This window comes from Coregonus clupeaformis, unplaced genomic scaffold (genome assembly GCF_020615455.1).
Source record: "Coregonus clupeaformis isolate EN_2021a unplaced genomic scaffold, ASM2061545v1 scaf3431, whole genome shotgun sequence".
Classification (NCBI taxonomy): Eukaryota; Metazoa; Chordata; class Actinopteri; order Salmoniformes; family Salmonidae; genus Coregonus; species Coregonus clupeaformis.
The window spans coordinates 1-13,273 of NW_025536885.1; the positions used below are offsets into that span (position 1 = coordinate 1).

The 13,273-nt window shown below is 41.1% G+C and overlaps 1 protein-coding gene across 1 annotated transcript; it reads left to right on the forward strand.

Moving 5' to 3' along the window:
• Positions 1-2,076: 2,076 nt before the first annotated feature.
• On the forward strand, positions 2,077-7,027 carry LOC121577432 (5-hydroxytryptamine receptor 3A-like). The gene is made up of 8 exons (XM_045220247.1): positions 2,077-2,268; positions 2,474-2,518; positions 2,817-2,923; positions 4,842-5,011; positions 5,327-5,499; positions 5,736-5,946; positions 6,138-6,341; positions 6,622-7,027. The coding sequence occupies exons 1-8, from the start codon at positions 2,077-2,079 to the stop codon at positions 6,918-6,920; spliced, it is 1,401 nt and encodes a 466-aa protein (XP_045076182.1). The 3' UTR covers positions 6,921-7,027.
• The last annotated feature ends 6,246 nt before the right edge of the window (positions 7,028-13,273 follow it).

The window sequence follows — 13,273 nt, forward strand, 5'->3', positions numbered from 1 at the left end:
TTCGGCGTGTGGCAAATAAAACTTGATTTGATTTGATTTTAATCAGATAAGAGGAAATTGCCTCGGATCAGGGAGCAGGCCCAGGACAATGAAGATGGACGGGGTGTGATTCTGATATCTAGAGGACCATGGACATTCCACAGGGGAGATAAGGGAAACTCATTTGGGTCATAAAATGTATAGGTCCTGAGCTACAGGCAGTTAGATTTGAGTATGTCATTTTAGGCGAAAATTGACTCATTTCATGGCTCATATTATAGCACGTCTATAATTAAATTATCAGCCTAAATATTGTATCAGACACAAGATAGAGGATAAACATAACACAAGTTATATACCAAATGATTTGGGTGGGAGCGCTGAATGGGGGGACATTGGGACACCTGTTCCTTTGTGTTCTGAGTTGAACCCCCAGCTCATTTCCATAGCCCAGTAGGTGAATAGTCTGCAGAGCTGTGGTACACTATCGTCCGATGCCCACTGGTTGCACTTGTTGCATAGGTTGGTACACCACAGCTCTGGGGTGGAATTTCTCCTAGGTACAGGTCTAGGATCAGCTTCCCCTCCCCCAATCCTAACCTTAACCATTAGTTTGGAAAATGGCAAACTGACCCAGGATCAACATCTAGGGGCAACGTCACCCTACAACCCAGTCATTTACTGTGGCTCACGCCTGTTTTGTATCCAACCACCTGCAGGTAAAGTAGCTCTGTACCACAAGAGTTCACATGCTCTACTGACCACCTCATTTGCCCCAAGGTTTATGGATCTCACTCATGGTCTTTTCTGTTGCTAGGAATATTTCTACCACACTAGGAATGTTTTTTGTTTTTGTACAAGTCCTATGTTTAGTTTGATCATAGAATCAAATCATTGAATCCTTGTGTCACTTCTAAGGATTCAGAGATCTTGGTGTCAAGAGAATTGTGTTCAAAGTTGAAAATAGTCTGGAGGTGTAAGATTTTCTGTGGATTCTCCAACAGCAACTTACGATATGACATGACAATACATCAACATAAGCGGTTAACTATGCAAATTAGTCTGTATATATTAAATCTGTTCCAGCAGGTGAAGAGGTGCCATTGATGTGTGTGAGGAAGCAAAGCTTTGCTCTAGACAGTTCTTCAGCCATTGGATCGAAACAGTCAACAGTGGTTTGCAAGAACTTGAAGCTTGCTGTTTGATGGCAGCCAAGGATTTTTCCGAAATGGAGGTAAATGTCTTTCATTCTAATGCCTTTCGTGACAATTGGGGGATGAACGTTACATAAGTTGTGTGCCTGTGTGTTGCGTTTCAATGCATTCCTGTAATTGCTCCAAACATTTGTTAGCTGTCTTTTGAGGTAAATTAAGTTGTGAATTCATAAAGTAATTAATGGTGTTATACACATTGTGTTAATTATCAAACATGCAATAAACAATGTACAGAATATCTAATATACCATTTGACCTTTGACCCTAATAGTGCATTTTTGTACACCTTTATTATTTCAGTCTCGACGATGGTCGGTCAGTCCCCACCAGGTTCTGTTCATCATCTGCTGCATGATGGTTCAGGGTAGGTACAGCTTGTACACGGGAAAATAATGAGTAAAGTCAACTAAATTATGTTAAGTAAAGTTAAAATATTCTATTTGAGTAACAGTTTGTTTCATTTATTATTTAGTTTTATGTTTACTTTTTTATATTACTTGGGGTAGCTGTTACCTTAGCGATTAAGTTCATAACATATAATGTATTTGTAGGGTTGCAGTCAATTCATTTCACTATCATATGAAAAGTATAAAGGTCTTCATAATTCTAACAAGATAATAATAATATCTAATAATGATATCTACAATACGCAAGATCCCTATCAATTGGCAAAATGAAGGACTTTTCAAAAGGTCCATTAAAGATAATCTGATATTTTACGTCATTTATCAGACGCTCTTATCCAGAGCGACATACAGTAGTGAGTGCATACATTTTCAACCTGGTCCCCAAAGGGAATCGAACCCACAACCCTGGCTTACAAGCGCCATGTTCTACCAACTGAACCGCACGGGACCATATCTAAAGCAGGATGTAAAGCAGCATGGTTACCATTGTTTCCCCAGCGCCATGCCTGAGATGTAAGGTAGTGGTGAACTGCACCAACCCCAACACCATATCCCTTCTGGCCGCACTGGAGAACGTCATGACGTTGTCCTCCATACGACCTGTCATGAACCTCTCAACCCCCACCATCATCAGCATGCACTTCACTCTCTACGGCATCCTGGGTGTGGTAAGGAGTAGGACATCAAGTCATCCCTTTCAATTAGTTCACCTGAGAAACCATCCGATTAAATCCATCAAATTCTGTGACGTATGTATCTGACATACTATATTGTCATGAACGTTACTCTACATCATGTTTTGTAGACCTATTTAAAATGTTGCTTTATTGCCATTACTTTGTATCTTAAAACAAAAAGTAATTCTCTTTTCAGGAAGAAAAAGAACAACTGCTGTACACCTACATTTGGCTGGTGAAGGTGAGCGTAATATTTTAGTATTTTTGTAAGTATACGCACACAGTGTATGGGAGTCATTTTCAATGTGCACTCTGGTTTCCGATTCTCCTACAGCACCTGGGTTAAGAACGTTACTTCACATTGCTTCATATTTGTTAGGGCACACAACATCCATTCACCAATATGTACTGAATAGCAATAGTGATTTACATTTGGTTAAAACTCAACATCTCTGAATGTAGAACAATCCTAAACATCATATTATAATTTTGAATGCTGCTTCCAAACATATTGTATTTTTGCTAATGTGTTGTTTTAGGAGTGGGAGAATGAATTTTTCAGCTGGGACCCAGTCCAATGCGGCACAACCGAGATTTCTCTCCCCAGGGAAAGGTTCTGGTCACCAGATGTGGTAATCAATGAATTGTGAGTTAAACATCTCTATAGTATACAGTGGGGGAAAAAAAGTATTTAGTCAGCCACCAATTGTGCAAGTTCTCCCACTTAAAAAGATGAGAGAGGCCTGTAATTGTCATCATAGGTACATGTCAACTATGACAGACAAATTGAGAAAAAAGAATCCAGAAAATCACATTGTAGGATTTTTAATGAATTTATTTGCAAATTATGGTGGAAAATAATTATTTGGTCACCTACAAACAAGCAAGATTTCTGGCTCTCACAGACCTGTAACTTCTTCTTTAAGAGGCTCCTCTGTCCTCCACTCGTTACCTGTATTAATGGCACCTGTTTGAACTTGTTATCAGTATAAAAGACACCTGTCCACAACCTCAAACAGTCACACTCCAAACTCCACTATGGCCAAGACCAAAGAGCTGTCAAAGGACACCAGAAACAAAATTGTAGACCTGCACCAGGCTGGGAAGACTGAATCTGCAATAGGTAAGCAGCTTGGTTTGAAGAAATCAACTGTGGGAGCAATTATTAGGAAATGGAAGACATACAAGACCACTGATAATCTCCCTCGATCTGGGGCTCCACGCAAGATCACACCCCATGGGGTCAAAATGATCACAAGAACGGTGAGCAAAAATCCCAGAACCACACGGGGGGACCTAGTGAATGACCTGCAGAGAGCTGGGACCAAAGTAACAAAGCCTACCATCAGTAACACACTACGCCACCAGGGACTCAAATCCTGCAGTGCCAGACGTGTCCCCCTGCTTAACCCTCCCGTTGTCCTAGGGTCAAAATGACCCGCCACTGTGTTGAACCAACTTTATTTAATTTTTATATTTTTGGGATCATTTGTGAGAAGGAGGCAGTGAGACTTTCTTTAAAGAAACCGCCATAATTTGCTAATAAATTCATAAAAAATCCTAAAATGTGACAACTTTTTAAGTGGGAGAACTTGCACAATTGGTGGCTGACTAAATACTTTTTTCCCCCACTGTAAATAGATACTGTGGGAGGTTCTACTAAGCTAACATATGGAACTGTTTTAAGATGGTCATACCAAGGATCATTTAGCTGTTTGATTTTGAACTTTAGGACCCTTTTAGGTGTAAATAAAATATATTTTAAAAAATTGGGGATGAAACATTGAATTTGGTCTTACTGCTATTAGCCCACATTGAACATATTCATACATGGAAAAACACATAGTCAAAAAATCTATCAAAACGAAGTTTGTTTTAAAGTGTCTGTACTTGAGAGATATAAGAAAGATCAGGAAATGTAAAAATGTTTTGACCCATATTTAGCCTCTTTGTTTTGGCATTAAAACTACTTCCAATATATATATATATATATCCATTCAATTTTTAACTGGTACCAAGCTACCTTCAGACGAGTCTTGTGAGGCGTCAACCGACATGTACGTGTTCATGAGAGTCTCACCTTTCGATAGAGGTGTTCTGACGCTACAGACAGAAGTTGGCAGATCGGCTGTACCGACTTCAAACGAGTCTCGTGACACTTGTAGGGTCGTAGAGCTAAATGGAGAACACCGTCGTAGTGGTCATATTAGTTTGTTCGGACACTACAGACATTTTTCGGGATGTGTCTCATGGTCTGACAAACTGCTGTAGCTCGGCCACCTTCCACCGCAGATGGAAAAAACGGCATTGGCGGATGCGGTGGATTGAGACGCAGCCCATGCAAAGAAAACAGATATCTCTAATATAAACAGACAGATTTTGATGGGGATGTTTTATTATGCTAGTTAGTTTTCCACGGGGGCACAGACATTTTAACAAGCACTTCAATTGTGTCCCTTGTTATTGCACTAGTCAGCTTCAATCAAGATTAAGAAATATAAAACATATGATTTATATCATGCCCATGGTTTGAAATAGTCCCCCCATTTCACCCTGTCTCACAGTATGGATGAAAACAGAGCTCCCATCGTCCCTTATGTGTACATTAAGCACACTGGTAAAGTGCTAGACGCCAAACCTGTCAGAGTGGTTAGCTCCTGTAACCTGGACATCTACACCTTCCCCTTTGACGTCCAGAACTGCACCTTCACCTTCAGATCCTACATCCATCACGGTAAGACGTCAATGCAACCATGCTTTAGGACTTCTTTGAAGATAAAAGTCCGATACCAAACCCATCGCTCCTTCTCTCTCAAAAAACCTTCCTGAATCTCTTTTGCAATCTAAAATGATAGGTATGAAACATGTTGGTCCATTGAGTCCATTGGAGTTTTTTATATATGACTCGGTGTCAACCAAGGTGTCAACCAAGGGATCCGTTTGGTATTAGGCCCAAGTTTACCATCCCCTCAGTACAGCTCATGTTCTGCTTCCATATAGGTTCAGCCCATTCATCCCAGTATGTCCCATTCCTTTATCTCCCCTGCAGTGTCGGACATAAGGATGATCTTAGGGAAGAAGGTGGAGGACATCCTGAAAAGCTCCAGGAGCGTGTTGTCCACTGAAGGGGAGTGGGAGCTGATGGACATCAAATCCAGGAAGTACAAGTTATCAGAAATCGATCAGGGAGAAAGCAACCCCTATGATGAGCTCTGCTTCTATGTACGAACCCAAAGCACTGCAATTTCTCAGACGCCATTCATTTGGCTTTACTATTACTGAACGTTGAGTTCTCTATTTTTCTAGCGCTACTTTTGTTTCAGAGAGTACTTCATGTTTCACACATAGGATGCTAACCCAGCTATTTATGGCTTTGTCTTATCTGAAATGGGAATCTACTGCACAACACCAGATCACCCTTGAAGGTTGTCTTTCACCATTGTGTCTCTAAACTGTAGATTGTCCTGAGGCGCAGAGCCACCCTCTACGTGGTGAATCTCCTGATCCCCAGCTGCCTCCTCATCACTGTGGATCTCTTCAGCTTTCTGCTGCCTCCCCAGAATGTGGACCGCTCCTCCTTCAAGATGACCCTTATTTTAGGCTACTCAGTCTTCCTGCTCATCGTGAATGACCTGCTGCCCGTCACAGGAAACACCATCCCACTGATAAGTGAGTATGAAACATATGTACTGGAAACACCATATTTGTCGTAAGTCATAAATGTAGAGGTATATGTTTACTTTGTCTTATTGAATAACCTTGTTAGGTTAAGTGTCTTTTTGAAGTCCACTTCCATTGTCCTCCTAAGAGTGGCTGAATATCTTCCTCTCTTCATATCCCTCTTCCTCTTGCCCATGCAGATGTGTTCTTCGCCATCTGCTTGGCTCTGATGGTGGCCAGCCTGCTGGAGACTATTCTCATCACTAACCTCCTGGTCGGCTCCAGTAACTTCCACCCAGTGCCTGGCTGGGTCCGAGTGCTCGTCCTGCGCTTCATGGGCACCCTCGTCTGGCTGCCTCAGAAATCCAGAGAGGACATGATCATCCTCAATCCAGTTGCAGGAGGTACCCCTGATCTGATCCCTCCAGGGAGTTACAATTACACAGACTTTTGGGCAATTAGCAGATACTTGTCTTGTCCAACCCAAAGCAATATAGTGAATGCATTCAATCACAGGCCTGAACAGTAACATAAATGCAGTTATCACTCTGAGAAATGTTTCCAGCATTTGACTAGGTCCGACCTTTGACAGAATTGTACTATCAACGTACATCAATAATTTATGTCTATAGGAGGTACATTCATAATTTCACCTTCCTCCCTTCCTTCCCTCTTGTCTCTAAGAAACAGACGTGAAAGTCTGCCCTCTAGTGATGCTGGAGAGACAGGTTCAAAGAGGAGAACCAGGTGAGAAGGGGGCAGAGGCAGCCGATCCAGCCCTGGCGGAGCTGAGGAAGCTGGGCAATGACCTGCAGTCCATCCGCCTACAGGTGGCCCAGCATGTGGACGGGAACCAGATCTCCCAGGACTGGATGCAGGTGGGCTACATCATCGACCGACTGCTGTTTGGCGTCTACGGCATCTTCATCACCTTCAGCTTCATCGTCATCCTCAGCATTTGGAGTAATTCGTACTCCAGGTAAAAACAAATTGGTGGGTAAACGCCATTCGTTGTGAATAAAGTAACACTCCCTAAATGTTCTATGCATTTTTCCACAATAGGTGGCTAAATGTTTGTGTAAAATACAAAATGTGTGGAAATAGCGTTTACCCTCCACTACACCACTGCTTACAAGACTTAGGAGTCTGCCATGTTGTCGACTGCTGGTTAAACAATTACCTTATAATTACCATAACTTTAACAATTGTTTGTTTTATCTTCTGGCTGCACTGAGTAGGTGTGTTGACTGATATATTACAATATTAGAGGAAATCTATTTTCCTTTGTCAAATAAAAGTACTTTCACGAAAACCACTGTTTCATTAGTAACAACAATTCATTGGGGTTATCTGAGACGTTTTCTGAATTGTAATGTTGATGGTGGATCAATGTTGATGATGATCTCTCACACAAGACATGGATCAATGACATGGAAAGTAGGGGATCATCCAAAAACCACATCCTTGTTTGATTAGAGTGTAGACATACAGAAAGTATTATTTCAGTATTTTATTAGGATTCCCATTAGCTGTTACGAAAGCAGCAGCTACTCTTCCTGGGGTCCACACAAATCATGAAACATGACATAATACAGAATATTAATATACAAGAACAGCTCAAGGACATAACTAAATTAATTTTAAAACGACACACATAGCCTACATATCAATACATCTACACAATATCTAGGTCAAGATAGGGGAGAGGCGTTGTGCCGTGAGTTGTTGCTGTATTTGCTTTTTGAAACCAGGTTTGCTGTTCATTTGAGCAATATGAGATGGAAGAGAGTTCCATGCAATAACGGCTCTATATAATACTGCACACTTTCTTGAATTTGTTCTGGATTTGGGGACAGTGAAAATACCCCTGGTTGAATGTCTGGTGGGGTAAGTGTGTGTGTCAGAGCTGTGTGTAAGTTGACCATGCAAACAATTTGGAATTTTCTTCTAAAAAGAATAAGTGATGCAGGCAGACACTCCTCAACTCTTAGCCAGGAGAGACTGGCATGCATAGTATCTACAGTATATTACCCCTATGATTACAATGAAGAGTAAGACGTGCCACTCTGTTCTAATCCAGCTGCAGCTTAACTAGGTCTTTCTTTGCAGCACTTGACCACATGACTGGACAATAATCAAGATAAGATAAAACTAGAGCCTGCAGGACTTTTTGGAGTGTGGAAGAGCATCTCTTTATTACGGACATACCTCTCCCCATCTTTACAACCACTGAATCTATATGTTTTGACCATGACAGTTTACAATCTAATGAAACACCAAGTTATTTAGTCTCCTCAACTTGTTCAACAGCCACACCATTCATTACCAGATTCAGCTGACGTCTAGAGCATAGGGAATGATTTGTACCAAATACAATGCTCTTAGTTTTAGAGATGTTCAGGACCAGTTTATTACTGGCCACCCATTCCAAAACTGACTACAACTCCTTGTTAAGGGATTCAGTGACTTCATTAGCTGTGGTTACTGACACGCATATGGTTCAATCATCAGCATACATGGACACACAGGCTTTGTTTAATTCCAGTGGCTCGTCATTGGTAAAAATAGAAAAGAGTAGAGGGCCTAGAGAGCTGGCCTGCAGTACACCACAACCTACATGTTTGACATTAGAGAGGCTTCTATTAAAGAAAACCCTCTGAGTTCTATTAGATAGATAGCTCTTAATTCTCAATTCTATTAGATAGATAGCTCTTTATTCTCAATTCGGCAGAGGTTGAAAATATATAAAACATACAGTACCAGTCAAAAGTTTGGACACACCTAGTCATTCCAGGGTTTTTCTTTATTTTTACTATTTTCTACATTGTAGAATAATAGTGAAGACATCAAAACTATGAAATAACACATGTAGAAAATCATGTAGTAACCCAAAAAGTGTTAAACAAATCAAAATATATTTTATATTTGAGATTCTTCAAATAACCACCCTTTGCTTTGATGACAGCTTTGCACACTCTTGGCATTCTCTCAACCAGCTTCACCTGGAATGCTTTTCCAACAGTCTTGAAGGAGTTCCCACATATGCTGAGCACTTGTTGGCTGCTTTTTCTTCACTCTGCGGTCCGACTCATCCCAAACCATCTCAATTTGGTTGAGGTCTGGGGATTGAGGGGGCCAGGTCATCTGATGCAGCACTCCATCACTCTCCTTCTTGGTCAAATAGCCCTTACACAGCCTGGAGGTGTTTTGGATCATTGTCCTGTTGAAAAACAAATGATAGTTCCACTAAGCCCAAACCAGATGGGATGGCGTATCGCTGCAGAATGCTGTGGTAGCCATGCTGGTTAAGTGTGCCTTGAATTCTAAATAAATTACAGACAGTCACCAGCAAAGCACCCCCACACCATAACACCTCCTCCTCCATGCTTTACGGTGGGAAATACACATGCGGAAATTATCCGTTCACCCACACCGCGTCTCACAAAGACACGACTGTAGGAAGCAAAAATCTCCAATTTGAACTCCAGACCAAATGGCATATTTCCACCGGTTTAATGTCCATTGCTTGTGTTTCTTGGCCAAAGCAAGTCTCTTCTTCTTATTGGTGGCCTTTAGTAGTGGTTTCTTTGCAGCAATTCGACAGTGAAGGCCTGATTCACACAGTCTCCTCTGAACAGTTCTGTGAAGCATTTATTTGGGCTGCAATTTCTGAGGCTAGTAACTCTAATGAACTTATCCACAGCAGCAGAGGTAACTCTGGGTCTTTCTTTCCTGTTGCGGTCCTCATGAGAGCCAGTTTCATCATAGCGCTTGATGGTTTTTGCTAGTGCATGTCTTAAAGTAATGATGGACTGTCGTTACTCTTTGCTTATTTGAGCTGTCCTTGCCATAATATGGACATGGTCTTTTACCAAATAGGGCTATCTTCTGTATACCACCCCTACCTTGTCACAACACAACTGATTGGCTCCAACGCATTAAGAAGGAAATAAATTCCACAAATTAACGTTTAAGATGTAACACCTGTTAATTGAAATGCATTCCAGGTGACTACCTCATGAAGCTGGTTGAGATAATGCTAAAAGCTGGCAAAGCTGTCATCAAGGCAAAGGGTGGCTATTTGAAGAATATCAAATATAAAATATATTTTGATTTGTTTAACACTTTTTTTCGTAACTACATGATTCCATGTGTTGTTTCATAGTTTTGATGTCTTCACTATTATTCTACATAGTAAAAAATAGTAAAAATAAAGAAAAACCCTTGAATGAGTAGGTGTGTCCAAACTGTTGACTGGTAGTGTACATTTTCTCAACAACAGGTTATTGTCAATAATTTCAAGGGCTGCACTGAAATCTAACAGTACAGATTCTACAAACTTCTTATTATCAATTTATTTCAACCAATCATCTGTCATTTATCTCAATGCAGTACATGATGAGTACCCTTCTCTATAAGCATGCTGAAAGTCTGTTGTCAATTTGTTTACAAGATATAGTATTGTATTTGGTCAAACACCATTTTTTCCAACCATTTGCTAAGAGCTGGCAACAAGCTGATAGGTCTGCTGTTAGAACCAGTAAAGGCCGCTTTACCACTCTTGGGTAGCGGAATGACTTTGGCTTCCCTCCAGGCCTGAGGACAAACACCTTCCTCTAGACTCAGATGAAAGATATGACAGATAAGAGTGGCCATAGAGTCAGCTACCATCCGCAGTAGTTTTCCATCTAAGGTGTCAATGCCAGGAGGTTTGTCATTATTGATTGATAACACACATTTTTGAGGGAAGTAACACACGCGTTGCTGTTTTGGGGTTGTGGGTGGAGCTCTGCAGTTCAGGTAGGCCTATTTATATCCATTCCCCCACGTTGAAATTGATATATCTTGTTTCATTTATACATTTGATGTGTCCTTTACGTGTGCTAAACCTGTCCCCCGCAGAAGTTGGATAGGAGGGACGTGGACACAGGAGCTACAGAGCTATAGATGGTTTTCTACTATGTTGTTCAGGCCATGAATATTGAACAATTATTTTGTAACGGTACGTTGATAGATTGTGCTCTCTCCTCTTATAGAAGCTTGTACCAATCATTGTTTCCTTTAGGGTTTTTTGTACTGGAGATGTTTAGATGTGTGATTCCATTTTATCGTCGCCTATACTGTGTACGCATATTAATGGCGCTTCCCAGATTGGGACAGGAGCACCAACAAAAGTATTCCATCTGTCAGAGAGCTCTCGCTCTCCTCTGCCTTAATCTTGTTCTCTCTCCCCCTCTAGTCGGCCACAGCCCCGTTGTTCATCAGGCGCGCACTGTGTCCTGGGTGGGCAAGCTGGATCGATATTCCCTGTGTATCGTGGGGGGATTTTCTCACAAGGTGTTTTTGTAGTAATAACATTTTGTGCACATTCTAATAGATATAGGGTGAATTCAGAAAGAGTGGGGCACCATATAAACTACAGTGCCTTGCAAAAGTATTCATCCCCTTGGCGTTTTTCCTATTTTGTTGAATTACAACATGTAATTTAAATCGATTTTTATTTGAATTTCATGTAATGGACAAAATAGTCCAAATTGGTGAAGTGAAATGAAAAAAATAACATGTTTCAAAAAATTATAAAAAATAAATAACGGAAAAGTGGCGCGTGCATATGTATTCACCCCCTTTGCTATGAAGCCCCTAAATAAGATCTGGTGCAACCAATTACCTTCAGAAGTCACATAATTAGTTAAATAAAGTCCACCTGTGTGCAATCTAAGTGTCACATGATCTCAGTATATATACACCTGTTCTGAAAGGCCCCAGAGTCTGCAACATCACTAAGCAAGGGGCACAACCAAGCAAGCGGCACCATGAAGACCAAGAATCTCTCCAAACAGGTCAGGGACAAAGTTGTGGAGACATACAGATCAGGGTTGGGTGATAAAAAAAATATCAGAAACTTTGAACATCCCACAGAGCACCATTAAACCCATTATTAAAAAATTGAAAGAATATGGCACCACAACAAACCTGCCAAGAGAGGGCCGCCCGCCAAAACTCACGGTCCAGGCAAGGAGGGCATTAATCAGAGAGGCAACAAAGAGACCAAAGATAACCCTGAAGGAGCTGCAAAGCTCCACAGCTGAGTATCTGTCCATGGGACCACTTTAAGCCGTGCACTCCACAGAGCTGGGCTTTACAGAAGAGTGGCCAGAAAAAAGCCATTGCTTAAAGAAAAAAATAAGCAAACACGTTTGGTGTTCGCCAAAAGGCATGTGGGAGACTCCCCAAACATATGGAAGAAGGTACTCTGGTCAGATGACACTAAAATTGAGCTTTATGGCAATCAAGGAAAACGCTATGTCTGGCACAAACCCAACACCTCTCATCACCCCGAGAACACCATCCCCACAGTGAAGCATGGTGGTGGCAGCATCATGCTGTGGGGATGTTTTTCATCGGCAGGAACTGGGAAACTGGTCAGAATTGAAGGAATGATGGATGGCGCTAAATACAGGGAAATTCTTGAGGGAAACCTGTTTCAGTCTTCCAGAGATTTGAGACTGGGACGGAGGTTCACCTTACAGCAGGACAATGACCCTAAGCATACTGCTAAAGCAACACTCAAATGGTTTAAGGGGAAACATTTAAATGTCTTGAAATGGCCTAGTCAAAGCCCAGACCTCAATCCAATTGAGAATCTGTGATATGACTTAAAGATTGCTGTACACCAGCGGAACCCATCCAACTTGAAGGAGCTGGAGCAGTTTTGCCTTGAAGAATGGGCAAAAATCCCAGTGGCTAGATGTGCCAAGCTTATAGAGACATACTCCAAGAGACTTGCAGCTGTAATTGCTGCAATAGGTGGCTGTACAAAGTATTGACTTTGGGGGGGGTGAATAGTTATGCAAGCTCAAAATTTCAGTTTTTTTTACTTATTTCTTGTTTGTTCACAATAAAAAATATTTTGTATCTTCAAAGTGGTAGGCATGTTGTGTAAATCAAATGATACAAACCTCCAAAAATCCATTTAAATTCCAGGTTGTAAGGCAACAAAATAGGAAAAATATTATCGCAAGCCACTTTAGGACAGCTTAATCCTGCCGCGTTTATTTCTTGGTCTGACAAGATAAAATTGATGGTTTCTGTTAAAATGTAACATGTTTCAAGATAAACTGTAGTTTGTTGGTATCCTGTTTAGTGAATGATTACTGTGAGTATTAATGGAGTTTAGGCCATGAAACTGTGTGTATGCTAATTTGGAAAGGTTGACCTAATACTCACCCAAGATGGCGCCGGAGGAGATGGCTGCCGTTTTATGGCCCTCTAACCAATTGTGCTATTATGTGTGTTTTTTCGCATTATTTGTAATTTATTCTGTACATAATGTTTC